Raw genomic sequence first — 27,294 nt, 5'->3', positions numbered from 1 at the left:
TGAAACTGGGTAAAGATAGGAGAGCCTGTAATCTCGCGCCATGGGAGAAGAAGGAGACGGTATTGCGCTTGCGTGCCGGGGGGAGGCAGCTGCATTGCGCTTGCGCGGCTTTGTGGGCGGGTGGGGCTGACTCGGCTGTGTTTCTGGGCTGGAATCCTGAGCCTGTGCGGTTGCCAGGGTGACGGGAATACAACATGGCGCGCTGACAGCTCTGCCGGGAGGGGTGGGCGCTGCAGCGAAGGCCTCAGCCTTTCCCTCCCGTCCCCACACCGCTGAGGAGCCGCAGGATGAACAGTAAGGGCGGAGAGGGACGGGGCCCGGGGGCGGTGTGAGGGGAGCGAGGGAGAGGGCCTCCCGCTGGGGGCGGGGGGAGGGAAATGCGGAGCGGGAGGCGCTAACGGGGTGCAGCAGGCAGGATGTGTAAGTGGGAGCGGGATCGCCGTAGGTTGGCAGCGGGTCCTGTGGCAGGGAGCAGACCCTCCTAGGGCAGAGAGAATGGAGATACTGTGTGAGGACGGGGGTGAGGCGGTGTCTAAGCCTTGCTGGGGGGGGGGGGAGCATGAGGTGCTTGTGCCCCACTTTTGTTATGTGTGAGTGGAGGACTAGGCTCCAGTGTCAGATCCATTTGGAACAGAAATGGCCCTGCTATTGAGATGGGGATGGAATATGCATATTGGACTATGGGTTGGTGGGAGGGGGACCAGATCCTACTATGCAAAGATATATGAGGAGATAAGTAGCTGGGGGAAGGACCTGCCCTCTGATTACTAATATCAGTAAAGGAGCATCACAAGACCCACCTCAGCCTCTCGGTTGGTTCTGATGCTGTTGATCATCTTTTCCTTGACTTTTTGCCCTCATTGGCTTTTGAGATACTGTCCTCTTCTGGATTTCCTCCTACCTGTCCAATCATTCCTTCATCAGGTTCTGTCCTTGGCCCTTTGATCATCTCACTTTACAGGCTGTCCCTGGACAATATCTTCTCACATGGTTTCAAATATCAACTCTGTGCTGATGACTTTCAAAACTTTCTCTCTATCATTGACCTGTCTCTTTCTAAACAATCCCATCTAATATCCCAGAGGAAATGTCAGAGAGATACGTTATCTTATCCATTTAAACTGAACATGGCCCCAAACAAACTCTTAAACTTTCCTCACAAACCTCCTCTTCCCCCTTTTTTTTATCACTGTTGGCACCATTCTCTTTATTACTTATAAATTAAAAATTAATCCCATGTTCAGTATATCTTTCTCTTGGCCTACAGCGTCTTCCTTCTCAACATCTCCATACTCCATCCTTTTCTTTCCATCTCCACACCCACATTTCTGGTTTAGTTCCTCACTGTATTCCACCTTGACTACTGCAGTATCCTCCTATATTCATAGATTCTAGGACTGGAAGGGACCTTGAGAGATCATGGAGTCCAGTCCCCTGCCCTCATGGCAGGACCCAATACTGTCTAGACTATTCTGGATAGACATTTATCTAACCTACTCTTAAATATCTCCAGAGATGGAGATTCCACAACCTCCCTAGGCAGTTTATTCCAGTGTTTAACCACCCTGACAGTTAGGAACTTTTTCGTAATGTCCAACCTAAACCTCCCTTGCTGCAGTTTAAGCCCATTGCTTCTTGCTCTTTCCTTAGAGGTTAAGGTGAACAAGTTTTCTCCTTCCTCCTTATGACACCCTTTTAGATACCTGAAAACTGCTATCATGTCCCCTCTTAGTCTTCTCTTTTCCAAACTAAACAAACCCAATTCTTTCCGCCTTCCTTCATAGGTCATGTTCTCAAGACCTTTAATCATTCTTGTTGCTCTTCTCTGGACCCTCTCCAATTTCTCCACATCATTCTTGAAATGCGGTGCCCAGAACTGGACACAATACTCCAGTTGAGGCCTAACCAGAGCAGAGTAGAGCGGAAGAATGACTTCTCGTGTCTTGCTCACAACACACCTGTTAATGCATCCCAGAATCATGTTTGCTTTTTTTGCAACAGCATCACACTGTTGACTCATATTTAGCTTGTGGTCCATTATAACCCCTAGATCCCTTTCTGCCGTACTCCTTCCTAGACAGTCTCTTCCCATTCTGTATGTGTGAAACTGATTGTTCCTTCCTAAGTGGAGCACTTTGCATTTGTCTTTGTTAAACTTCATCCTGTTTACCTCAGACCATTTCTCCAATTTGTCCAGATCATTTTGAATTATGACCCTATCATCCAAAGCAGTTGCAATCCCTCCCAGTTTGGTATCATCTGCAAACTTAAGAAGGGTACTTTTAAGTGGAACAGCTTTGCTAGGAGAGATTGAGAAAGACCTGCCCCACAATACCCCAGGGCCCAATGATAAGGGCACACTCCTGGGTATGGGGTGACACAAATTCAAATTTCTGAGTCTGAGTCTTTCACAACCTGGGCAGTGCCTTTCCCAGTGGGCTACCAACACTCACTAAGATAGTCAGGACACAATTAGGATTAGGGATGTGAGGTAGCTGTGCAAATACTCATTGGCAGATTTCTAGGCACCGATGGGACTTCTACATCAGAAATTTAGGCACCTAAAGATTTTAGGTGCTTTCAGAGTTTGGCAGCAGCTGAATGATTGTTTTGAGGCTCTCAGAGGCACCTAAGGCTAACATTTAGGTACCAAAAGTGTCAGTTAGGTGCCTAAGTCCTTTTGGGGATCTAGGCCTTAGCTTTTTTTGAAAATCCCACTCTTTGATGCCTATATTATTGAAAATTTTGGCCTGAATTTTTGATGTAAAAAACTTCACAATATATTTGTTAATGCACCGAAAAGAAAAGGATAACTTTTCAATCACATGGAAGCATTTTTGTTGTGAAGTGACAATTTTTATGCCACTAAGAGAAAATTTGAAATCAAAATACAATTTTAGTCCCTGATTTCGCAAACACTTATGCACACATGTAATTTTTAAGTCTGAGCAGTGCCTTTAACATAAATGAGACTTTACAGGGGTTTGATCCTGCATCATTCACGTCAATGGACGCTTTTTCATTGCCTTGAATGAGAGCAGGATCAAACTTCAAAAGAGTAAAATTTTGGATCTGCTTAAGTGTTTTCCAGGATCAGGGTCTTAGTCTTTAATGTTTTGTTTTTGCCTACAGTTCTTTTGTAAAATTTGAGTGATACCTTACCATAGTGGCTTTTTTAAATTATAGTTTAGTTAGATTAAAATGTATCATGCAAGTTGTAATAGCACACTTTTTTCCCCCAAACCCTCATCTGATTTAAATCAGTGATAGACAAAAAGTGATTTAAATTACTCCATCCTGGTCCAGTGCTCCAGGCCTATTCTTCTGTGAGAAAAATACACTGGTGTGTTATAGCCAGACAAGAGTTCATGAACCAAATAGAGGTAGATGTCATGGGATCAATCAGAAAGCTTTGTTTTGTGGTGGTGGTGTGTTTTTTTTTTTTTCAATGTATTACATGTGCTTTTTAGCCTAGGTATTTTGAGTCTTCAGCACATATTGCTGATAGATAAACTGGAAATAAAATATGAAGATTCTATCTCTAAGGATAGCCTGATTTGGATTTTTATCGTGCCATAAAATCAACTATTTGCATGTACGAACTAGCAATGGACGGTGTAGTAGAGAACTATTGAGATTGCTGACTGTTACCATTGAATAACAGGTAGCCAACTTGCTAAGCTTTGCTGCAGATACTTTATATGTTTAACACAGAAACTGTCTCCACCAATGTGGGGACGTAAAATGTCACTCACTATATTATCATTTATTTCAGCCACAGGGACAGTTGACCTTTTTTTTTTTTTTAAAGTTGAGGAATGTTCTTTACAATAGTGAGGTATGAACATGCTAAATCAATGGTTGTTAAGGGTTATAAAATATTAGCAATCAGGCTTCTGAGCAGGATTCTGCCACCTCAGCATATTATTCCTGATTTGGTGTCTTTGTGATGGGTTTTGGTGCCCTCCTATATCGGTTTTTGAGATTCTGTTTCTGACTTGTAAAGTACTTCATGAGCAAAGACTGTTTATAATACATAGCATTAGCAAGTGTACTTGGTATTTTATAAACAGGCCCGTGCCTTGCACTGAAGATCTTACCATCTAAATCCAACAAGAAAATAGTAAAAGACAACAGTTCAGGAGAGAGAGAGGGAGCAGAATGTGGTGGTGATGAACAGGGAGAATAGATTTCTGGAAGAACTGGGCTTTAAAGAGGGTCTAGTGTAGAGAAATAGTGTTTCAAACATAAGAGCAGCATGAGGGAAGAGAAGGGAGAGTCTTAGAAGGAACTTAAAGAGCAAATGATAAGAGTGACAGGAGAGAGAGATGATTTTATCTAAAGTGCCACTGTTAGACTGCAAAAGAGGAAAGGTTGTAAAGGGGAAGGTCACAGTAATAAAGATGAAAAGTGAAAGAGAACCTTGGTAATGAGGAAAGGTTTTAAATGATCTTAATAAGAGAAGAAGCATTCATTGCAAGAGTGGATGTGAAGGTTGGCTAGTAGAAAAGAAGAACTGAAGATGACACCTGGGTTGCTGGTACGTACAGGTCTGTCGCATCTTACGCGCATTTAACATGCGCGATTTCAGCTTTACGCGGTCGGCAAAAAAAAAGAAAAGGAGAGAAAAATAACAATTTTAATATTGTACCTGTAGTGCGGGCGATTTCCCCCCCCCCGCCATTACACTCAATGTAATTTTGACTATATGCGATTTTCGCTTTACGCGCTGACTGCGGAATGTAACCCCAGAGTAAGATGCGACAGACCTGTATCTGAAATGTGAAGATCCACCATCCAGCTTCTGGACGGTAGAAAGAACTTGCCGTCACTTCTGCCCTGCAAAAACTCCTGGATGCTTCAAGGAGAAGGGGTATGTCTCCACTACTGTATGGCCTGGTCCAGACCTAAACTTGGGTCTAAACTCCACACCCCGAGCAACACAATTATATAAACCTAACTCCCAGTGTAGACAGCACTATGTCGATAGGAAGGCTTCTGCTACCGCCTCGCACAGAGGTGGATTAACTATGCTGACAGAAGAAGCTCTTCCTTCAGCGTAGTAGCATCTTCACTGAAGCACTATCGCGGTGCAGCTGCACTGCTGCAACCTTATCACTGCAGCATTTTAAGTGTAGACCTGTCTGTAGTTAAGCTGACCTAAATCCCAATATGCAGTGATTCTCAAACTTTTGTATTGGTGACCCCTTCAACACAGCAAGCCTATGAGTGTGACCCCTCTTATATATTAAAAACACTTTAAAAATATTTAACACTATTATGAATGCTGGAGGCGCAGTGGGGTTTAGGGGTGGTGGGCAATAGCTTGTAACCTCCCCCCCATAATAACCTTGTGACCCCTCAGGGGGTCACAACCCCCAGTTTAAGAACCACTGCCATATAGACACCACTAGGTAGACAGAAGAATTCTTCTGTTGACCTAGCTACTGCCTCTCAAGAGGGTGGATTCACTCTAGTGATGGAAAAAACCCTGTTGCTCTAGCATGTGTCTATACTATGTTGCTGTAGCATAGCTGCAGTGTCGCAGTACCCTAAGTCTCCTATAGCTGTCAGGCATGAGGGTGTGAGGGAGGAAAGAGGTCTTTGTTACTTTACCTCTCCCTTGGTCTCTACTTTTTGGAGTCTTCCCTGTGAATAACTCCACTGCCTGCTTCCTTTGTTGTTCATAAGCTTTCCTCAGCAGTAACAGTAGCATGAAACTGACATGAATTGGTTTATCTTCAGCTCACTGGTGGAGATGGTTGTTGCACCTATAGGTGCAAATGAGATTACCAAGGACAGAATCTGGAGGGACACTAAGCAATGAGGGGACTTGAGGGGATGAATAAGACTGGCTGATGGAACAGTCAGTATTACTGGAGCAGGACCAATCAAGTACATGTAGAGGAAGTTAAGGAAAGAGAAATATAGTTTGGGTCAAAGACAGGATAATGATACCACCCTCATTTCTGCGCTGCCTCTGGAGGTGGGTCTGATCTCCTCACCAAGAGCGGCTGTGCAGGGCCGTCCTGTCCCTCCCCAGCGTGGCTAGACTAGCAGCTAGGAGCCTCAGGCTCCCAGCAGCAGGGGAGATCAGATTTCATGGAGGAGGGCTGATTTCACAGTCCTTGACACATTTTTCACGGCTGTGAAATTGGTAGGGCCCTAGCTATGACAGAAAAAAGGCCTCTTGTATGTACAAAGGTATCGTGTCACGGAGCAGGGAGGTCACAGTTTGTGCTCTGGGATTGTGTTAATGTATTGTACAATCAATAATATGAGCATCAGTAGGACGGGGCAGTAAAACCCAATTTGCTCTAATTCAATTTAATTTTTTTCCCAAATGATTGACATGTGAACCACAACCAAAAGCGTAATATTGAAAATCACCCAGCAAAGACAGAATTTAATGAAAATCAACTAAGGATAAATATAAAAATATTTACTGTTTACAACAAAACTTACTTTTACATTTTAAAATTTAAATATTTTTGTTTTTAGAATATAAACCTATTGGTAAAATAGGCGAGGGAACATTTTCTGATGTTCTGAAGACACAGAGTCTTAGGGATGGAAATTACTATGCATGCAAACAAATGAAACAGCATTTTGAAAGGTAGGTATAGTTGATCATACTATTGCCCAAAATATGAAAACTTTGTTTACATTTATTGGGGAAATAAATATAAATTTAAGACTGACTAGAGGATTCTGAATACTTGTTCATGTGTATTGAAAAATATGTTTGCATATGTTAGAAAGGGGGAACTGAGGGCCTGATCATATAGCAAATTATAATTTGGCATTGCGCTTTCTACCAAGTAGACCCATTGATGTTACTCACTGTAGCAAATTCTATACCTGCTTGTCAACTGAATTGAGACCAGGATTAGAGAGAGAGGAGGACTGGGGTCTTTGTTCATTCCTATCTACTATTTGTTCCTGTCACCACTCTGGTCTTGGTTTTACATTTGTAAATTAATTCCTACCAGAAAGGAAAAGTAGAATATGTCTGAACATGCTCGTGTCATTTTTCTTCCTGCCATAAATGAATTAGTACAAGAAGATGGTGTAAAGAACACCCTCGTTATCCATTGTCAGGTTCATTTTAAATGCATTTTATTGTGGATCGTGTAACAGTAGTTATTTTCTCTCCCTATACAGATTTTGTTCCTCTTTGTATTTTGTATTTGCCTTTATTCACATTTGATTGTGTCCTCTAATAGTGGGCAACACAAGTCACAGTGGGAGCTCTTTCTTATTAGGAAAATGGGATTCACTGCACACTCACACACAGCATTCTCATCCAAATCAAGGTGCACAACCCCTAACTTTAGCAAGGGGCCAAGTTCAGCTCTCAGTTAGACACATTCATTTCCTATTGATTTCAGTGGGAGTTACAGTTGACGTTGCGTCTATTGCTTTGAAAAATTTCAGGTTTGATTCAGTGGTCTGTTGCTGCACAGATTATGAAGTCAATCAGATCTGCAGAGATTAAGCAAGAGTGAGTTTACCAACACAAATCCATCCTTTTCCTTTAAATGGAAAAAAAATTAATCAGCTCAGGCCACTGAATATAAACTTTCTACTATAGCCACTTTGTGCTGGTCCATTGTTACAATGGAGTCATAAACTCAGTGGATCTGGCCAGCTGGAGGAACAAGGTGTATGTAAAAGTGGTTCTGTCCTTAGTTACACTGAGTGAAGCTTGGTTACAACCCAGTATTTGGTCCAGAATGTTCAGAATACGCATACAAATTTCTTGGCTAATCAATTTTAGAAATATTAAAAACTGAGAATTTGTTTAATTTAGCTCTATGTATGAGGTTTATTTGGGAAAGATGGCAATTTGCTGGTGCTGAGTTTTGGGGTTTTTTTAATTGTGTTTGTTGTTGTTGTTAACACAAACCAGACTTCCATTGTGTCTCACTGAAGTTATGATCAGTTTATTTTTGTTTATCAAGATTAAATCTTATTAGATGGTGAGGTAGCTGGCCCTGTCACGTAAACCAGTATTGATGAGTCAGTCAGTTTTGCACAGTGGTACTCCAAGTAAAATTACTATTATTTACAGATCGTTGAAACTGGCAGTGTATTTTGTGAAACAGAGTCCAGCAATAGATTTTTATCAGGGAAATTCATATGGCAGTTCAGATCTAGTTATACTCTTTTGACAAATTCTGCATATTTATCTTAAAATATAGGACATTTCATGTTGTTACTTATATAAAAAGGATCAGAAATCGCATCTTTTGAGTATATATTTTCCCTTTAATGTATATTGAAATTGATTAAAAACAAACATGAAAATTGTACTACTTTGGTTCTGAAAATAACCCTCATTGTGTAAATCAATTGACTGTGGTCATGATTTGAATTAAAAGTAGGAACATTTTATTCCACATTTTATTTGGGACCATTCAGAAAAGCTAACATTAAGCACTGAGACCAAAAACATATCATGTTAGTTTTCAGACATCTGTTTTAGTTTTGTCTCTTTTCTTATTAAAAAAGAAAACAGACTCTCTAGAGTTGAGACAAAAATAAATACTATAAGATTAAGAAATTTTGAGTGTGTTCAACTCATTGCACTTAGATGGCCACCATTCCCATATTTATGAGGGATTGTGAGAACATCTTCCCTATGATGCATTAAAGTCTCCCTTAAGTCTTGGACCCTCTGATAGTTATGAATGGCTAGAGGTTACACTTTTACTGGAATGTTCACTTATAGCTATAGGTAATAGTGATGTAAATTGATTTTGCTAGTACAGGATAATTTTCTTATTTTCATGTTGAAACATAAGGATTTTGGCATTTGGCTAACTCTTGATCAGCTTGTGAAAGGAAAAGCTTATCCTGTAGTGATTTGCTATATCTAGTGTCCATGCAAGGCCATTGAAGCCCCATAAAATGAATTTTCCCCCCAGTGGTTTCTGTAGCTTGGACTTCTAATGGTTAATTGAGTCCCAGGCATGAGTGACATGATTAAATACTATGTTTTAATTAGCTAGTAAAATACTGTGTTTCAGTTCTTCACACTAGTGGTTATTAATTTTAAATTGAGTTTTAACGCTAATGACTACACAGGGCTAGATTGTGACTTTAGGCATAGTCTTTAGCTGTAAGCTACACCAACCCAGGAGTAGCCGTGGGAGTTATTGTGACTTGGACGCACAATTCCTCTCTGATTTCTTTCTTGCTGCTGCGGAGTAGTAATTTACTTCTGGTCTACACCAACAGTAAATTACTACCCACCTCTCCTGGATCAGCCAATCTGGTCAGCAAGAAGGGGAAGTGGAACCAGGATATTCTCCATTTCCTACCCTATTCCCTTGCCCCAGGCAATTAACTCCCCAATTACTTCTGCATTCCTGGACCCCAGATTTGGGTAGCTTGCATAGGGACATAAGAGGAGGGGAGGTTCTTGCTCCCTTGTGTGGAGACTAAGTCACAATCTAATTCCTAACTTGTAAACTAGTTTTCCACTCTCACTTCTTTTTTAAATTACACGTTAGTATCGAGCAAGTGAATAGTCTGCGAGAAATACAAGCACTGAGGCGACTGAATCCACATCCTAATATCCTTATGTTACACGAGGTGGTTTTGTAAGTACAGTGTATTTATTTCCCCTACTTCCTATATCCTCTATTTGAAAATTTTTCAGTAGCTTTTGGAGACAAAAGATAGTTTGGAGGCATTTAACCAATTATTTATTCCACCAAAAAGGAAATCTTTGGAAGATCTGTCTGATTCTCCCAAGCCCTCATGCCTCTTGTTAGGCAAAGATATGATACAGTTCTAAATTGCACTTTTCAATTTCTTTAGAGTGTATTGCTGCAAAAACATCAGAACTACAACATCCATACTAAAAATTATGGGAAAACTGGTGACCTGGGACAAGAGATATTTTAAGTAATTAATAAACAAATTTATATTCTGGTTTTACGGGAAGGAGACTTCATGCCTACTACCCTCCAAGGCTCTATGTACTCTGTTGCACAGATAGACCAAATTCTGTAGCAAAGTTGACTTATTCTATTGCCATATAATTACCTTCAGCCTCCTCACCCCTATGCAACTCCACAGAACTATGGTTCATTGCTGAAAATAATCAGGCATAACATTTGTTAATTATTATTTTCAAGGATTTTTTTTTTTTTTTTTTGCTTTGCTCTTCAGGCTGACTTTTTCTATTCCCTGGGCCTCAGCTCTTGCAGTGTTATCCAAACAACCCAGCTTAGAACCTACTTCCCACCACAAGTGCCAGAAGAGGGAAGCTACTAGTCATCTTTAATAACCCATCTCCCAAGTTCCCTAGATCTAGCTGCAGCCCAGATTGTCAGCCACTCTCTTGCTCCAAGGTGGACTCTCTTTCTGGTTCCCCGATTCCTTTTTGCCTGGCTCAACTAAACAGTGCAGGGAGCATGCACTGTAATCAAATTAACACCTTGTTATTAGGAAAGGAAGAGGCATCCATAGACCGGTCCCACCAGGGCAAGGAGACATAAAACAAAATGTCGGTTGCCAGCTGCAGGAACATGATGAATTCCATGGCATTTAGGAAAAACATCAAATTATTCATCAGCAGAATTGTGAAATCCACAGGGGCCCTGTTTTGAGATTAATGAGATAGGTCACACTTCTCGGGGAGATGTTCCAGCTCCCTGCAGAGTCAAACAGGAAACACTGCATCAGTTTACTCTCTGTTCATATTCACAAGTTTTTCTGCAACCACAAGGGTTAAACATTTTTTTTAAAAAATCTCAGATTCTGGAGTAAAATGTTTGAATGTCACAATTGTGGAATAGGCTGGGTCCTGCTTTTAATCATTTCACAGCTTCTATTACATACATAGTACCAGGCAAAATGAAAAAGCACAGATGGACAACAATTACCGTTCTGAAGGTCATTCCCAATATAGACTCATAGACTTTAAGGTCAGAAGGGACCAGGGCCATAATGATAATCTAGTCCAGAGTTCCCCAAACTGTGGGGTGCAAGGGGGCATGGAGGAACGTTCAGGGGGTGCGGCTAGGGCCCGGGCCAGCCTCCACATGAGGAGCGATATCCGGGTCCCTGGCCACCGGCTCCGCACCCAGGGCTTTGCTCCTGGTCTCGCCCCTCCACCTCCTCACCCCCAGCTGTGGCCCCAGCCTCAGCCCTCTTACCCCTGTCCACGTCCCCCGCTCCTGGAGCCATGGCACCACTCCCGGCTCTGGGGTGGGTGGGGGCGCAGACAGGAGTAAAGGGGGGCGTGAGGTGAAAAGTTTGGGGACCACTGATCTAGTCTGACCTCCTGCACATTGCAGGCCACGGAACCTCACCCACCCACTCCTGTAATAGACTCCTAACCTCTGGCTGAGTTACTGAAGTCCTCAAATCATGGTTTAAAGATTCAACTTACAGGGAATCCACAGAATTTAGAAAGTGACATACTCATTTAAAAATGTGACTTATTTTGGCCACACTGAACAATACTGGGCCCAGCTCAACTATTAAATATTTTCAGATATGGCACAATGCTTTTGTATCTTATCAATTTTTAGCATATACTTTATGGCTATATTATGTCTTGCTATTGCTATTTTATTGGGAGCTTCCCGACTGCATCATTGTGCCATACTTAGAGTAAAATCCATACAGTACTTGGAAAGCTAAGGAGGCTTCCTGCCAGGAGAGCCAGATGCAAAGAGTTTGGAAAAATGCCATTGTAAATTAAAATTATAAATCAATTTGAATAGGCTTCTCTAGGTAAAGGTTTGTTGAAACTGAAAACTACAAATTGCGTTATTGATGGTTAAACTGACTCTTTTGCTGAGTGGAGTACTTTTTGTCTACTTTGTGTACAAATGCAAATATAATTTTATTTCTTGCTCAGAAAAAAAACCTATTTGTTTCTTCAGTGACAGAAAATCTGGCTGTCTTGCCCTAATATGTGAACTTATGGACATGAATATTTATGAGCTAATAAAAGGTAGGTAGAGCATGTTTGAGTCATTCAAAATCCTCTCTTTCAGAGACCATAAAGTGGCATTAATCGTACTTTTCACTTGGCTGTTCATGTAATGGTTATATAGTATGAAATTTAAGAGTATATTGTACAATTTTTAGGGAAATTTCTACTATTTTATGGCTGTTTTCTATACTATATAGACATTTTAAATTTAGAAACTTGTGCACACGTCTATTTTTAAATGAGTCAGAGTAGTGACTCTATAGAGCACTATTAATATACATGATCAAACATGAAAGGAAAACGGGGAAACAACCCTGATTGTAAAGCATGGAAAGTTTGTATTTCATTACCTTATACATTTTCATTGTAAAAATTACCAGTTTAATGGTAAGAAAATTGTGCTCATTTTGTTTGAATGCAGCAAATCTTCTAGTTGAAACATAATAAAGTTTGAGAACCAAGGTTAGTCTATTCAAGAAGGGCTCATGATAGAGTAACAGAAGCCTCTACAGCTTCTGCTAAACTTATCCCCATATAGGAAATCTGCCACATTACTACCTGGAACTTCCTTCATGTTCTGTAAACATTAGTTCCTAGCTTCTGATGCTAGAGCAGCTGTTTTTCAGTGTAAGAATTAGGATCATGGGAGGAGTTTCCAGGAAAAGACAGTAGGATGATTTGTTAGTAACTAGGAGTCTGGTGGCACCTTAAAGACTAACAGATTTATTTGGGCATAAGCTTTCGTGAGTAAAATTTTTACTCACGAAAGCTTATGCCCAAATAAATCTGTTAGTCTTTAAGGTGCCACCAGACTCCTTGTTGTTTTTGTAGATACAGACTAACACGGCTACCCCCTGATACTTGTTAGTAACTAAAGACAGTAAATTGAAGTGGAGGAAGGCTAGAGTGTGTTGGTCATGTATTTTTAGAACTGTCTAAACAAAAAAGTTGTACTGCTTTAATTATATGACCCCCTGCACTCTGTGGACACAGTTATAGTGGTGCTTGTATCAGTGTAGTTTATTCATGTAAGAGAAAGAGAATAAGCTATACTGGTCTATGGCACCTTTATACTTGGGTAAGTCCATCCACACAAGGGGTTGTACTAATAACTATATATGTTTAAAGAAAAATCACATCCCTAACCAACAGTTTTTGTACTGGCATAACTATGTAGACTAGGCCACATAGACACTTTGAGAGCTGGATACTGGTTGCTGGCTGGGGCTAGGGAGGTTGTTATTGAAGTTGAATGTGCAGGGTGATTTCAAAATTTAAAATAGTCACTAGAAAAGCCAAAGTGCCCAGGGTATGATAAGTGGTGCTATAAAACCCAAATAAGCAAATAAGAGTATTGCTTGCTGAGTTACAATCTAGAGAAAAGTTCCTACTAGCTTCAAGGAGACCATGCTTTCAGACCTCTTGCAATGGTGAATAACCCTGTTTCTTATCACAGGCCAATGGGGGCTGCAAGAAGCAGTGGCCAGCACATCCCTCAGCCCGCGCTCCTTCCCGTAGCCCCCATTGCCCTGGGATAGCGAACCACGGCCAATGGGAGCCGTGATCGGCCAAACCTGTGGATGCTGCAGGTAAACAAACCAGGATATAAACTGGTAATTTGATGGATAACAGTTTCTACCAAATCAAAGTTTTTCATAGGAAGATTCCAAGTTTGCTGACATTTTTGATTTTCTGTTAGGAAAACCAAAATATTTCATGTCAGGTTGGGTCAACTCAAATGGAAACATTACAGTTTATTTCAGTTTGATATTGAACTGCATCCATCTGAGCTGCTATGATACCTCATGCTCACGTTCTTTTTTATGGGCTGGGCTGCCTGGCTGGACTGCATTTCCCATGATTCACCACTGTCTCATCTCTTGTTTAACTTCTGTAGTGCATCATGGGAAAGGTACTTTGGGGAGCCTGGGTCATAGAGGAGAATGGGGTATGAGGCACCCGATCTATAGCTTCACATGAGGCAGCAAGATAACATTTTATTACATTTTCAAATTGAATTGTTTTGGAACTTTGTTCTGTGGAAAAAATATTTCAACTTTGTCTCAATGAAACACATCTGCCAAAATATCAACATTTACTGTGGATGGAAATTCTGATTTTGAACTAGCAATAGCCACAAACAAAGCCACCAAAAAGAAAGGGCACCTGCAAAACCCAGCAATACTTGAGACGTGCCATTTTAAAACCTAGAAAATGTTCACTGTTAAGCTCCCACCACACAGTTGGACTGGAAAGTAAATTAATCCTTCTTAATTTTGAAAAGTATAGTATTCAACAACTTTGAGACTATTACCTGGGTGATAGTTGCAACTAAATAAAAAGATCTCCTTTTGTAACGGCACTGTTCTGAAGCAGAAGGAACATATGGCTAATCTGTATATCACTCTGCTGTACATATTATTTTATTGATGCTTTCTCAGAGAGCAGACCACCACAGCTGTGCACCCACACAAACTAGTTAACATTTCAGACTGTTTCAGTGTGCAGAAGAGATATGGATTACTACCAGTAAACAATATCTCTTTAGTGTTAATTATGCTTTAATTTTCTGAATAAAATTATGAACCCTGAAAAATAAAATTTGGAGAAAGGCATAAAACTACTACAAAAAACTTTTTTTAAATCAGTGGAGACAATGGAAGAGGGGAAGCAAATGTCTAGAACCAGCTGGTCTGTACAAAGTTTTGGAATGAAAAAACTTTTCTAATTGGAACAGGTGTGTGGGAACAGCAATGTTTAGGAAAACAGCATTTATTCAGTTCCTTATTGGCACTGGTCTTGGAAATTAATCCTTTTTTATTTTTTTCTGAAAAAATTCTGGTTGACAGAAACATTAGTTATATAGAGTAGGACTATTTTGAAAGTGTCTTTAAAACTACTCAAGTGGGGAAGGAATTATGACATAATTTCCTTACAAAGTTATGTTCTGAATAGAACATTTAGTGCCATAGAGCGCCTTCATTCACTGTCTACAAACTAGACACGCAGCTCTATTCCAATGAAGTCAATGGGAATTTTGCCAGTGACTTTAGTGGAAGCAGGTTAGGGCTCTTAAGATCTGGAGAAGATTCCGTGGATACAAATGCATTGCAGCCACATACAAGGTAACATCTTCCTGTTGTGATTCTGTTCATAATTATTTATTGAGTTAAGCTTTTATAATGTTGTAATTCTGAAAGCTGAAGAGCATTAGTTCAATCCTAAAAGGTGACTTGCAAAGGGAAAAACAGTTGAGCTTGTGCCTTGTTATGAAGATGCCTACATTTTTCTTTTAATTCTGTTTTTAATGTTAGTAATTCAGAGTTTGTCTGATGTGGAAGACTCTGTAACCTTGTCTACACTAAGAAAGCTTTTCAAAAAAATCCCACTGTTGCTAGCACTAATTAAGTTCCACTGATGACAGCACTGTTAAGATCCCTAGTGTAAATGCACCACTGTTTCAAGCATTGTTTTCTAATCTACATGGATTATGGTGACTGGGAAACTAATGTGGAATTTTGAGAAATGCCTGTCAATTTGTATTCCTAAGTGACTTAGGGACTTATGAATAGTTGACTAAGGGTAGAATTATCAAACTAGAAACATCAAGGGTCAAGAGAATGAAAGCAAGCAGTTTATTGGGGAAGGAATCTTTAGTCAATCATACTGTCTAAAATTGTTTTTATTAATACATATTACCTTCAGTAATTAACATTTTGGAATTTTAAACATGTCAAAGATTTGACACCCTATCCCTTTCAAATAATGTGTGAGTGCTCACAATATACATGGTCAGAGGTACAACAGGTCCTCTAGCAAAATCAAGGAAGACCAGATTTGACATTCCTGATACCCAACAGTAAAAAAAATTAAAAATCAGAAAACAAATCAGGAAACGTTTTCAGGCTTTTATACACAAAGAAGCAAAAAAGGACCCGATCGGATTATTTTTTTTAAATCCTCTGCAGAATTCTGAAAAAAAAAATATTGCAGGTTAGTCTTAAAGAAAACTGTGTTACAGCAGACTCTTACACCAACAAGGGGATGAATTATCTTGTGGTTCAGGAACTGGACCGAGAATCTGGAAATCTTGGTTCTGTAGCTGGCTCAGCGGTAGACTTCTTTTGTGACCTTAGGGAAGCCATTTCACTTCTAAGCTTCAGTTTCATCATCTGTCAAATGGAAGAAAGTGCTCAGATACTGCAGTAATGGGGACCTGTGGCAGGCCTGGCACCGCCCCACCCCTCTGTGGCAGGGGTGGGATGGGGTTTCGGAACCTTGCCACTCCCAAGTTCATGTGCCCATCCCTCTTTGGGCAGATGGTTGCAGCCTAATAGCCTCCTTCCCCACAATCACCCCTTGGTCGGGGTAGTGGGCCTAGCGGCCAGAGTTCAGATAACTCACCCCAGACGTCTGGGCGGTGTGGCCCAATGGCCAGGGTCCATATAAATCGCTTGCACATTGGAGCAGTGCAGCCTAGCGGCCAGAGTCCATAGGATTCCCATGGTGGTAGGGGGACCTGGGCCTGCCCTCTCCACTGGATCCTGACCCAGGGCCCTGGTAGTGACAAGTTCCCCTTGCCGCCAGCTCGGCGGGGATCTACCCGCAACACGCCGAGCATCTTTGCAGCTCTAACGCCGTTTGCCTCTAAAGTTCCCCTGGGTCACTTCCTACCATAAACGCCGGGTTCTCCACTTCGGGAGGTCCTCTGGTGTGTTCCCCTCCTGTGACGTAATCCGTCTGGGCGTCAGAGTGCGTCCCGGCTTGGCTGGCCTCCGGATCTGGTGCGTAGACTTTCCCTCCTCAGGAGCTGGCAGTGTGCCTCCTTCCCCTCCAGCAGTCAGCCCAGACTGAGCAGATCTGCAGGCTTTTATACCTGTTCTCCAGTTGGAGCATGCCCAGCAGAGCTTCCGGGGCGTGGCTTCCTCTGCTAGGAAGGAAAGGTTAACCCCTGCGGTACTAGTGCGGGGCCACAGGACCATACAAATGCCATTAAAGAAAAGAATTCTTATTGTCTTACTCTTTTAGGTATAACATTTATTTTTACGTGGCAAACAGTTCTACTTGGCAAAGAATGAATACAGATAGAAAATCCAAAGTTTGCAATAACATGTTTGGCTATATAATTAATTAGCATTATAATCTAAAGTTAGTTTTAGTTAATGAATTGTTAGACTATATTTAACTTTGAAGTAATTTAAAACTTGTTTAAACAAAGTCACTACGTTTTCTAAGGAATTTGCTAATTTTCTCTTCTTACTAATGATATTATAAATAATACAGCATTATTTAGAGGCACTACAGCAAAGCTCAAAGCCTCAAGAGGGCCTGTAGAAAGAAACAGTCTAGGTGATTATCAGATGTCTTCAGGACTCTAAACAAAAATGGAGTAGTCTTGCTTGTCAGCAGTCTTACCTATGTCAGTAAAACCCACTGAAGTGAACACGTTGTTCTGTAATTTGCATACCAAAACAGGAATAAGACACTTTGGGCAGTGCACTTGTAGAGGATTATATCCCTTCTAAACCTTGAATCTTATGCATCATTACTTTAGTGCTTACATAGGAAATAAGGCCTACCAATATGTTTGGAATGGAATATTTCTGCTATAATACAATTGGGGAAAAAATAGATATATTATGTTACCACTCATAATACTCACACGTTCTCTGGAACAGAATACCTCCCTACACTATGAAAAATCATGCAATACCAAAGCTGCCAATGTATAGGCAGTCAAATTCACAGCTGCACTTGTCAGACTATTCTGGTGTATTCTGAAATGTGTCTGTCTTCACCTTATGTCCTAGTTTAAATGAAATGCTGATTGCAATTGTTATTTTTGTATGACAAGTATAAAAATGTTAATCAAATTCTTCTTATTCATGAAGAAGGGAATATGGATTCATTATCAGAAGCTGAAAAATAGATGTTACTTCTATTGTATACTTACTCACTGATATAAAGCATTTGTACTTGAAATTTCATTTGACTGTTCCACATTCTAGGGAGGAGAAAGCCATTACCTGAAAAAAAAATAATGAACTACATGTACCAGTTATGCAAGTCCCTTGATCACATGCACAGGTAAGACACTAAATTCAGCAGTAACCTTGCAAGAAGTATGCCATATGCTTATAATTAAATATTGCCTACAAATAATTAGAAACATAGTGAATATGCTCATACTTTCATTGAGTTGTTCTTTTTGGTATTTTTATATTGGTGCAGAAATGGAATATTTCATAGAGATGTGAAACCAGAAAATATATTAATAAAGGTAAGTAGTCTTGTAAGATGATATCACTAATCTAAAAGTGTAAGTACATACACTAGTTTCTCAGAATAAACAGAGAAATTTATATCTTTGTAAGTGTGAGGTATAATTTTCATAGTTAACGAGAGTTGACTCTTCGGTATATAATTTTAGTATTGTGCCCTCCCCTCCTTGAACGGTGAATGAACAAATGTTTTCTGTTGCTATTGGATAAAAGCGTAAATGGATTCTCTTGTTCTATAGCTCAGATGTAAGATTTGCAGCTAAGTCTGAAAGCAAACAAATTCTCATTTTCATGTATTAATAACGTTTTCCTTTCTGTGCTATTTCTGAAACAAGTGTTGGGACTCAGTCCTGCAGCCCTCTCTCTCCATGCTTAACTCCTACTGTCGGCAGAAGTTGTTCACACGATTGCACAAGGAGACCTTAAGTTGATTTTGTTTTTGAAAGATTCCTGTATTAAAAACTATCAAATGCTGGCAGAAGGCCTATTTCCCAGAGTTGTTTAGTAGTTTTGTTGCCAGAATTCAGCTCATTTATATTTATGGGATAGATTTTACTGTTTCAAAGTCCTTAGTGTGTCCCAAAATGAAACCAGAAGGAGGAAGAGGAACTAATAGATATTTTCCTGGCTTTTCTTTCTATCATGTGACTACTAAAAATGAGAACACCAAAAAAATAACTTCATGTAAATATGCCACTTTTAGCAACCTTCCCTTCAAGACTAGCTAATACATTTTACTATTAATGGTTATCTCTAACATTTTTTGTGAAAATGTACAGAAAGATACTAGTGTGTATTATGGGACATAAATGGCCTTAAATTTCAGAGGCAATTACAATTTAAAGGGCAGTTTTACAATTTGTTACCATAATGAAACATTTACCATAGCTGAGATATGCTTCATTGATAGGCCCATTCAGTGTTGCTGGAGAATAGGTTTTTAATAACATTTAAACACAGATATGCAATTTGACATTCCAAATCACCTCTTTTCCTCTTTTAAAAAAACAACAAAAAAAACCCTAAAAGTACCAAAAGCAAACTATAATTAGATTTATAATGGCTGGTTCAGGTATTTCAGAAGGCTTCCTGCCTTTGCTTCAATATTTGACCATTTTCTAATTTATTGGACAACATAAGTTTGTTTGTTTGTCTGGGGTGTTTTTGCAGCAGGATACCCTGAAGTTAGGAGACTTTGGATCTTGTAGGAGTGTATATTCCAAGCAGCCATATACAGAATATATCTCTACACGCTGGTACCGAGCACCTGAGTGTTTGCTCACAGATGGCTACTATAGCTACAAAATGGACATGTGGAGCTCTGGCTGCGTTTTCTATGAAATCACAAGGTACAGTGCTAAGTAAAAAGAAATTAAGAATTTGATGTATTCAGTGTCAAAGAAACTTCAAGTTGAGGATCAACTCATTATGTAATCAGCACATGGCCTGAGTAATATTATGTTAATATAAATGCAGGGCCTGTGCAACCTATTAGCGACCTAGGCGGTCACCTAGGGTGCTAGGATTTTGGGGGTGGCATTTTCTTTGATGGCGACAGCAGTGGCTGGATTTTCGGCCGCCCTGGTCGCCGCCGGCATTTAGGCGGAGGGAGCTGGGGCAAGGGGGCGCGGGGAGGGCCGCCTGCAGCAAGTAACTGGGGGGGGGGGGGGGCAGCACGCAGGGGAACTCCCCGCCCCAACTCACTTCTGCTCTGCCTTCTCCCCTGAGCACGCCACCCCGCTCTGCTTCTCTCCCTCCCAGGCTTGGGCGCCAAACAACTGATTGGCGCCGCAAGCCTGAGAGGCAGGAGAAGTGGAGCAGCGACAGTGTGCTCGGGGAGGAGGCGGAGCAGAGGTGAGCTGGGGTGGGGAGCTGCTGCATGGCTTCCCGGGTGGGGGGGCCTCAGGGCGGAGGGGGAGTGGGGAGCTGCCACTGGCTCAGGGAGGGGGCGGAGCAGAGGTGAGCTGGGGTGGGGAGCTGCCGCATGGCTCCCTGGGTGGGGGTGGGGAGCTGCCACAGTGGAGGTGCCTCAGGGTGGAGGTGGGGTGGGGAGCTGCTGCGGGGGAGGTGCTGCAGAGCTCGGGGTGGGGGTGGAGCAGAGCTGAGCTGGGGTGGGGTGGGGAGCTGCCACACAGCTCCCCAGGCTGGGGGGAGGATGAGGAGCTGCCGTAGGGGGGGGCGCGTCAAGGTGGGGGGTGGGGAGCTGCCGCAGGACTCGGGGAGGGGGGAGGGTGCAAGGTGGAAGTTTCGCCTAGGGCACGAAACATCCTTGCACTGGCCCTGCATAAATGTTGTTTTCCATGGTTTTCTAGAACTCTTTCATGCCTCTAGTCTGGATGTTACATTTGGCACAGATCCTGTCTTGTTTCGCACCAAACATATATAATAGCAGATTAACAAAGTAGCTGGATGCTTAACAGAAAGTAAGATTGCCACATGCCTTTATGTAATTAATTCCCCCTAAATGTTTTATTGTTTGTAATATTTTTCATGATTGAATAACTTCATGATTGAATATGTCTTAGTTTGGGAAATAGTGATTTTTTTTTTCTTCCTTTCCTCACTGAGTCCTGCATGGCTCACTGAGGGTATACTCCCAGGAGTAGCCTGCAATGGTCAGTCCCGAGTCTGGTACTATTCAGTAGTTTCATTAATGACTTGGATAATGGAGTGGAGAGTATGCTTATAAAATCTGCAGATGACACTAAGCTGGGAGGGGTTGCAAGCCCTTTGGAGTATAGGATTAGAATTCAAAATTACCTTGACAAAATGGAGAACTGGTCTGAAATCAACAAGATAAAATTCAATATAATTGCAAAGTACTACACTGAGGAAGGAAGAATCAAATGCACAAATACAGAATGGGGAATAATTGGTTAGATGGTAATACTGCTGAAAAGGATCTGTGGGGTATAGTGGAACAACAATGTGATGCAATTGTGAGAAAAGCTATTATCATTCTGCAGTGTATTAACAGGAGTGTCATACGTAAGACATGGGAGGTAATTGTCTCTCTCTACTCAGCACTAGTGAGGCCTCAGCTGGAGTACTTTGTCCAGTTCTGTGCACCACCCTTTAGGAGAGATGTGGACAAATTGGAGAGAGTCCAAAGGAGAGCAACAAAAATGATAAAAGGTTTAGAAAACCTGATTTATGAGGAAAGGTTAAAAAAACTGGGCATGTTTAGTCTTGAGAAACAAGACTGGGTTGGGGTGGGGGAGAAACATCTGATCCCAGTCTTCCCTTACATTAAGGGCTGTTATAAAAAGGATGGGGATCCATTGTTTTTGGTGTCCACTGAGGCTAGGACAAGAAGTAACCGGTTTAATTTGCAGCAGGGGAGATTAAGGTAAGATATTAGGAATAACTTTCTAACTATTAGGGTAATTAAGTCCTGGAATAGGCTTCCAATGGAGGTTGTGGAATCCCCATCACTGGAGGTTTACAAGAGCAGGTTAAACAAACACCAGTCAGGAATAGTCTAGGTTTACTTCGTCCTGTCTCAGCACAGGGGGATGGACTTGATGACCTTTCAAGGTCCATTCCAGCCCTACATTTCTGTGATTCTATGCTGACACTGCAAGTGAAATATGATTGTAGCCTACCAATGCTATTTTTAATCTATCTAGTACATGTGGTGTAACAATAGTAGAGTAGACATGGCAGCATGGGCTAGCAACCCAGGTACATACCAGGCTCTCCAGGCAGCTTGTACTCTGGCTGCTAGCCTATGCTGCCATGTCTTCACTACCATTATTACCAGTGCTAGATAAATTAAAGCTAGCAGGGGGATGCCTTCCTGTGCTACAGTCACACTTTCAATGGTAGTGTAAACATACTGTTGTTGTCATGAGCATAGCAGTCCTCAGTTTTGATAGTACATTTGAAATGTTAATATTTTTGCCTCCTCTGCTGATTTACTCTTTTGCAACAGCAGAGGAAATCCGTCACATGAGAGTCGACTCCACAATTTAATTTGTAAAAGTTTGTTAAACCCCATTTTCTACCGGTTGTTTTGTGAAAAAAACAGACCTTACAGTTTGACTCTATGCAAAAGTGAGTTTTGGGAAAGCTGTAATAAAACTTGTTCAGCTGATTGAGATCTGCAAGTGTGCAAGAAATTATAGAACTGGAGAGAGTCTTTTTAATTTCCATTATTATTATAATTCATGAAAATAGTTAAAAAAGGCAGTGAATATTTCCTAAACATCCTTGTGCTCTAGAAAAGGCAGCTGATCTGTGAGGCTTTCCTTTTCTTCCTTCTCCTCCACTTGCCTGTGTGCCGTAGCAATGGCAACAATTCTGCTCTGTCCTCTTCCCATACTGCCACCTTCTTGTTTGGTATGCAACGAGCAGTGGCAGTATTTTTGCTTCTCTCTCCTCCTTCACCAAGGACATATAGCTGCTAGTGCTCCTGCCACAACTGCCACATGAACTGGCAGCCCTTCTGCTTTGGCTGCTTGCTAACTAGTAGAAATAACTAATTTTATGTTGGGCACAGGCCAGTTGACACACAAAACCCAAATGTGTCCTTTCTCCCACAAAATAAAACTGACCCCAAATGAACTAACTCTACAGTACTCTCTTATAAAATGTCACAGTTTCATCCCCATAAAAACCAGCTGAGCTTTAAAACTCTGCAAGAAAGTATACTCCAGGTGAATGGCTAAACTCTGTTGTAAACAGATTGTGGGAGTGGGGGCAGGTCAGGTTAGAGACTGTTCTTTTGCCTGAACTGATTTGCCCATTCCCACCAGAAGTGTGGGCAATAATCTAACACATTGCTCTCCTATAGCTGACCAGTATGAAATGCAGTCTGAAAAAGTCTGTCAGTTTTCAGAGCACCACACAGTGGCAGTCATTCCATTAGTACTAGTTTAAATCACTTTTAGTATTGCCAATTTTATTTCTTATCTTTCAGTTTCCACCCTCTCTTTCCTGGCTCTAATGAATTGGACCAAATATCAAAAATCCATGATATTCTAGGCACCCCTGCTAAGAAAACTCTTAATAAATTCAAACAGTAAGTATGTAGTACATTCCCATATTTATTAATCTAAATAAAATCTAGCAGTTTTCACAATCAGCTCTTTTATTGTGAACACTTAAATCTAAATATAGTAATTGTCATATACCTTAATATTAATTAATATGTAAATACTTAAGTCTGTCTTAAGTGTAATTCCTAAATGCAATTTTCTGATCTCACAAGATTTCAAGTTGAGGGGAGAGGAAACTTGAGCAGTTTTTTCTTACCCACATCAGGGATTTGTGTCCTGCAGCCTATACCAGCTGAACAATTGCTGCACAAACTTTGTGGTCAAGGGGACTTTCCTCCTCCACAAATGTAATGCTGCTTCATGCCAGTTGCCAGATAAGGGTTCTCTCCCTACCCAGAGGCAGTTCCTTTGTGATGCTCCCAGGCAGATGAGAGCAAATCAAAACTGTATTCTAGGTCTCACCTGGCAGTTTACCTCTGCAACATCTAGCATGTCAGTGATAATTTTATAAGGAAGGAAATTCTGTCATTTCAGTGCTTCTTAATTATTTCCCTTTTCAAAAACATAGTGATTAATTACTGTCCCTAGTCACATTAGATTGACCTTTTAGGTATTTTTCAGTAAGTTTAATATTTGGAGGCAGTTTACATGAATGATAAGTGTTTGCTCTATTACTGGGTTTAACACAGGTCAAGAGCTATGAGTTTTGATTTCCCCTTTAAAAAAGGGACAGGACTATCTCCACATGTGCCTAATATCTCCCCCAAGAGCCTCTCCCTTATGTATGCGATGATAGAATACGATCCTGATCAGAGAATTGGTGCCCACCAAGCACTACAGCATCCTTATTTCCGAGAGCTGAGGTAAGTTTACACTTTCAATACAGGATTGTAAAGTTAAATCCCAAATTGCACAATGGACTGTGGAGAAAGGAACTTAGTCTAAAGTAAACCCTGAATTTATTAGGTTACAATCGCCTTGCAAATAACCATACCTGCAGTTTTTTTTATTTACTGCATTAAAACAACTGAGAAGTAAAATTCATATGGCAGTTTCTTTACTATCCTACTGGACTCCAGATTTCATCTGAAGGGGTATTATTTGACTTTTTGTTCACTCTTTTCAGAACAGCAGAGAAGCAAGCTGTAACCATGCACAGAAAAATGAGATTAGCAGAAAACATGGTGGGACAAGAATCTATCAACTTGTGGTGTATTTCAAAGGATGGTAATAGGCAGGTAATATTTAAATCAAACTGGAGAACATGCAGCCTATTTAAATAAAGTCATTTGTAAGGTCTAGTTTAGATTCATAAACAAATGTACATTAGATACATATAATCAGATAGGTCAAGTTTAGATACATAAAACTTAATGGTGACTGCATGGTTTTATTCCTGAGGTAAACTAAGGTTCCAGTCCTGTATAGGAATCTGCTGGCACAGACTTCAGCACCTGTGCAAAATCCTATTGAAAGGCAGGGGTCAGGGCCTAAAGGTTTGCCATAGTTCTTTAATTAGATAGTGGTAGTAAGTCTTGCTGATACCTTTGTGCCTTTTTGCCTTCTGTATACCCTATAAAGGACCAAGATTTTTTTAATTTCTATTCATGTACATTGGAAATGTTGGTCTTGTCTACCCTGTTTTTCCTGGAAGACTATAGATAACTGGAGAACTAAGGTAACATTAGAGGCCAAGGATATGAAGCCTTGCTGAGATAAGAGATTTATATGTAGACTGTTAAACTTTTTTTTTCTGTTTATACTTATCAAAACTAACTCCAAAATGATTCCACTTCTCCATCCCTTCATCCAAATGCCAAGTTCCTAATCCGCATCTCTGGGTCCTCCAACTGAGACCTGAAGCAAAACAGGACTTGACCTTCCTAATTTAAGATAGATTTTGTTGTTGTTGACAGAGATAAGATAGATGAGTTAATACCTTTTATTAGACCAACTTCTTTTGGTGGAACAGAGAAGCTTTCAAGTTTCTCAGAGCTCTTCTTCAAATCTCCGTAGTTGACATACATTCAGCCTTTTTGGTTAAAAACACATAATAAATTAGCAACAAAAAAAGTCACAAGCCCAATTTTCTTCTATAGGTCACCTTTAAAGTACGAGTCCTTTTCCCATTAGCAGCATTTGTGCCACTAATTCAACTATTGGGAATTGGTTGAAATGGGGTTTGTACACAGATGCTTGGGGAAAACCGCAAAAAGAAAATGTGCAGGTAGTTATAAATAACCATCATTAAGGGGTGTGTGCTTAAGAATTCAGCTGAAATGGAGCTTTGGTGGGTTGCTTTTTGGGGGATGAAAGCTCTGTTTTTTATTGTATCCTGTTTAAGAAAAATGTCACTGTCAGCAGATTGAAACTTGTATCTTTATTTTAAAAGCACTCTCATAGGAAAACCCAGGAGAATCCAATAAGACATCATGGACCTTCCTATGCAATAGAGTTGCCAAAACTGAATGTTTCTGGAGTAACCAAGTTGACTTCTTATCCTAGTCCTACATTTCATTCAGTTTTTACCACGCCTGCAACAAATGGTGAAGTCCCTGTGTTACAACCTATTAAATATATTGGGACAAATCACAAGGTAGTAAACTTTAACTTGCTTATTCAGTTATACACAGCAAATAAATATAAATGTATTACAGACCATATTTCAAACTTATCATTTTTTCAACAGTCTGAAAAACAGAAGGAACTTAAGTCTTCTATGAAACAATACCACTTACCCACTATAGAAAGAAGAGGTGGAGAATATTGACCAGCTTGTCAAATATTTGGAATGTAAGGAAAAGCATGACTATGCAGTGAAACAGATTCAATCATGCTTTCTATATTATTGTCAAAGGTACACCAAAAGCAATAGTGCCTTATATTTTGTTTCTCTGAAATGCTGCAGGAAAACACTACAAGACTATTAGCACTTTGGTACTTTATTTCTGAACGGTATCAATATTTATCTAAGCACCATTTTGGCAGCTCAAAATGCACTTTATACTTGAACCCTTTTAAACAAATTCGCTTTTTAAAAATTTAAAAAAAAAAAATGGATAATTTGGGATTTTAGTTTGAGTGCTAGGAATGACATTTTGTAATTAAGTTTTATATTATATATAAAATAGTTTATGGTGTTAAGACTTGTTAAACTTGATCTGTTCATTTTGTACCTTTTTAACAGATGAAAATGTTAAGTTGCGTAGACAATGTTGGAAAATAATTATCTCTTGTATTAGGTTGATAGTTTCAAAGCTCAAGTCTTGTTAATACTTTATGGATTATGATATAATTTGAGAAACACCTGAGTTTAGTAAAATTAAATAGTTTTAATTACTTTTGAAATTTGTATATGCAAAGGATAACTGTACAGTTACATATCTGATTCATAAGCAAATCTATCGTTATCATTTGTGTCCTTTTCTTTCTTAAACCATGCTTTTGTATCAATCAAAAGCTTTACAGGGTCTGGTGGTTTTACAGTTAGTTGGCTGAAATAGTGGTAAAGAAACAGCATATGGATTTAGACCATTTTTTCACATTTCACAAATTATAGGCACTCATTTAATAAGGTTCTCAGCTATTTGTGCTGTAGAAGCCAACAAAATTCAGAAATAGCATTTTGGTCATTGTAGCAGAGAGATACCATTTAAGGTAATGACTAAGAGTTCAGTGTGTTTGATTTTTAAAACTTTAATATCCTAGAAAGAAGGAAAACTGTCAGTTTAGCATTAGCTCTGTTAAAAAGTGGCTTTACAATTTCAGAACCAAATGGAGTTCAACTATAGAAGATATCTTATAGCTATGTTAGGACTGGATTTTTCAAGTTCTGGATATTCCTAAATGGAAAGCTTTTCCTGACATATATGGAGGTACTTAAGATAATTTCTGTATAATGAGCTGTGCACTTAAAAAAAGATTCTAGCCTTTATGGTTGTAAAAGTTACGCTGTTTACAGCTGGAAAGTTAATGGATGTCTTCCTGTTTGAAAAACAGCTCCAGTGCCTCTGCTGCTCTTCACAGCTTTTCCAGGCTGCAGCAGAGTGAAATC

General features: G+C 40.2%; 1 protein-coding gene across 6 annotated transcripts; it reads left to right on the top strand.

Annotated features, from left to right (window-relative positions):
* The first annotated feature begins 136 nt into the window (after positions 1–136).
* Positions 137–26,653, top strand: MOK (MOK protein kinase). Of its 6 annotated transcripts, XM_054025818.1 has the most exons (12): positions 137–294; positions 6,502–6,616; positions 9,519–9,608; positions 11,907–11,977; positions 17,968–18,046; positions 18,191–18,239; positions 19,411–19,589; positions 23,162–23,263; positions 23,930–24,103; positions 24,367–24,478; positions 25,633–25,836; positions 25,930–26,653. In XM_054025818.1, exons 1-12 carry the CDS (start codon positions 288–290, stop codon positions 26,008–26,010), a joined length of 1,263 nt encoding a protein of 420 aa, XP_053881793.1. In that variant the 5' UTR covers positions 137–287; the 3' UTR covers positions 26,011–26,653. The 6 variants fall into 6 exon arrangements, with proteins under 6 accessions (XP_053881793.1, XP_053881794.1, XP_053881795.1 ...); XM_054025819.1 differs by lacking the exon at positions 9,519–9,608; XM_054025820.1 differs by lacking the exon at positions 23,930–24,103.
* Positions 26,654–27,294: the final 641 nt, after the last annotated feature.

Source organism: Malaclemys terrapin, chromosome 4, assembly GCF_027887155.1.
Source record: "Malaclemys terrapin pileata isolate rMalTer1 chromosome 4, rMalTer1.hap1, whole genome shotgun sequence".
Lineage (NCBI taxonomy): Eukaryota > Metazoa > Chordata > Testudines > Emydidae > Malaclemys > Malaclemys terrapin.
Note: the sequence above shows the minus strand (reverse complement) of the source record. Positions and strands in the feature narration are given on the sequence as shown.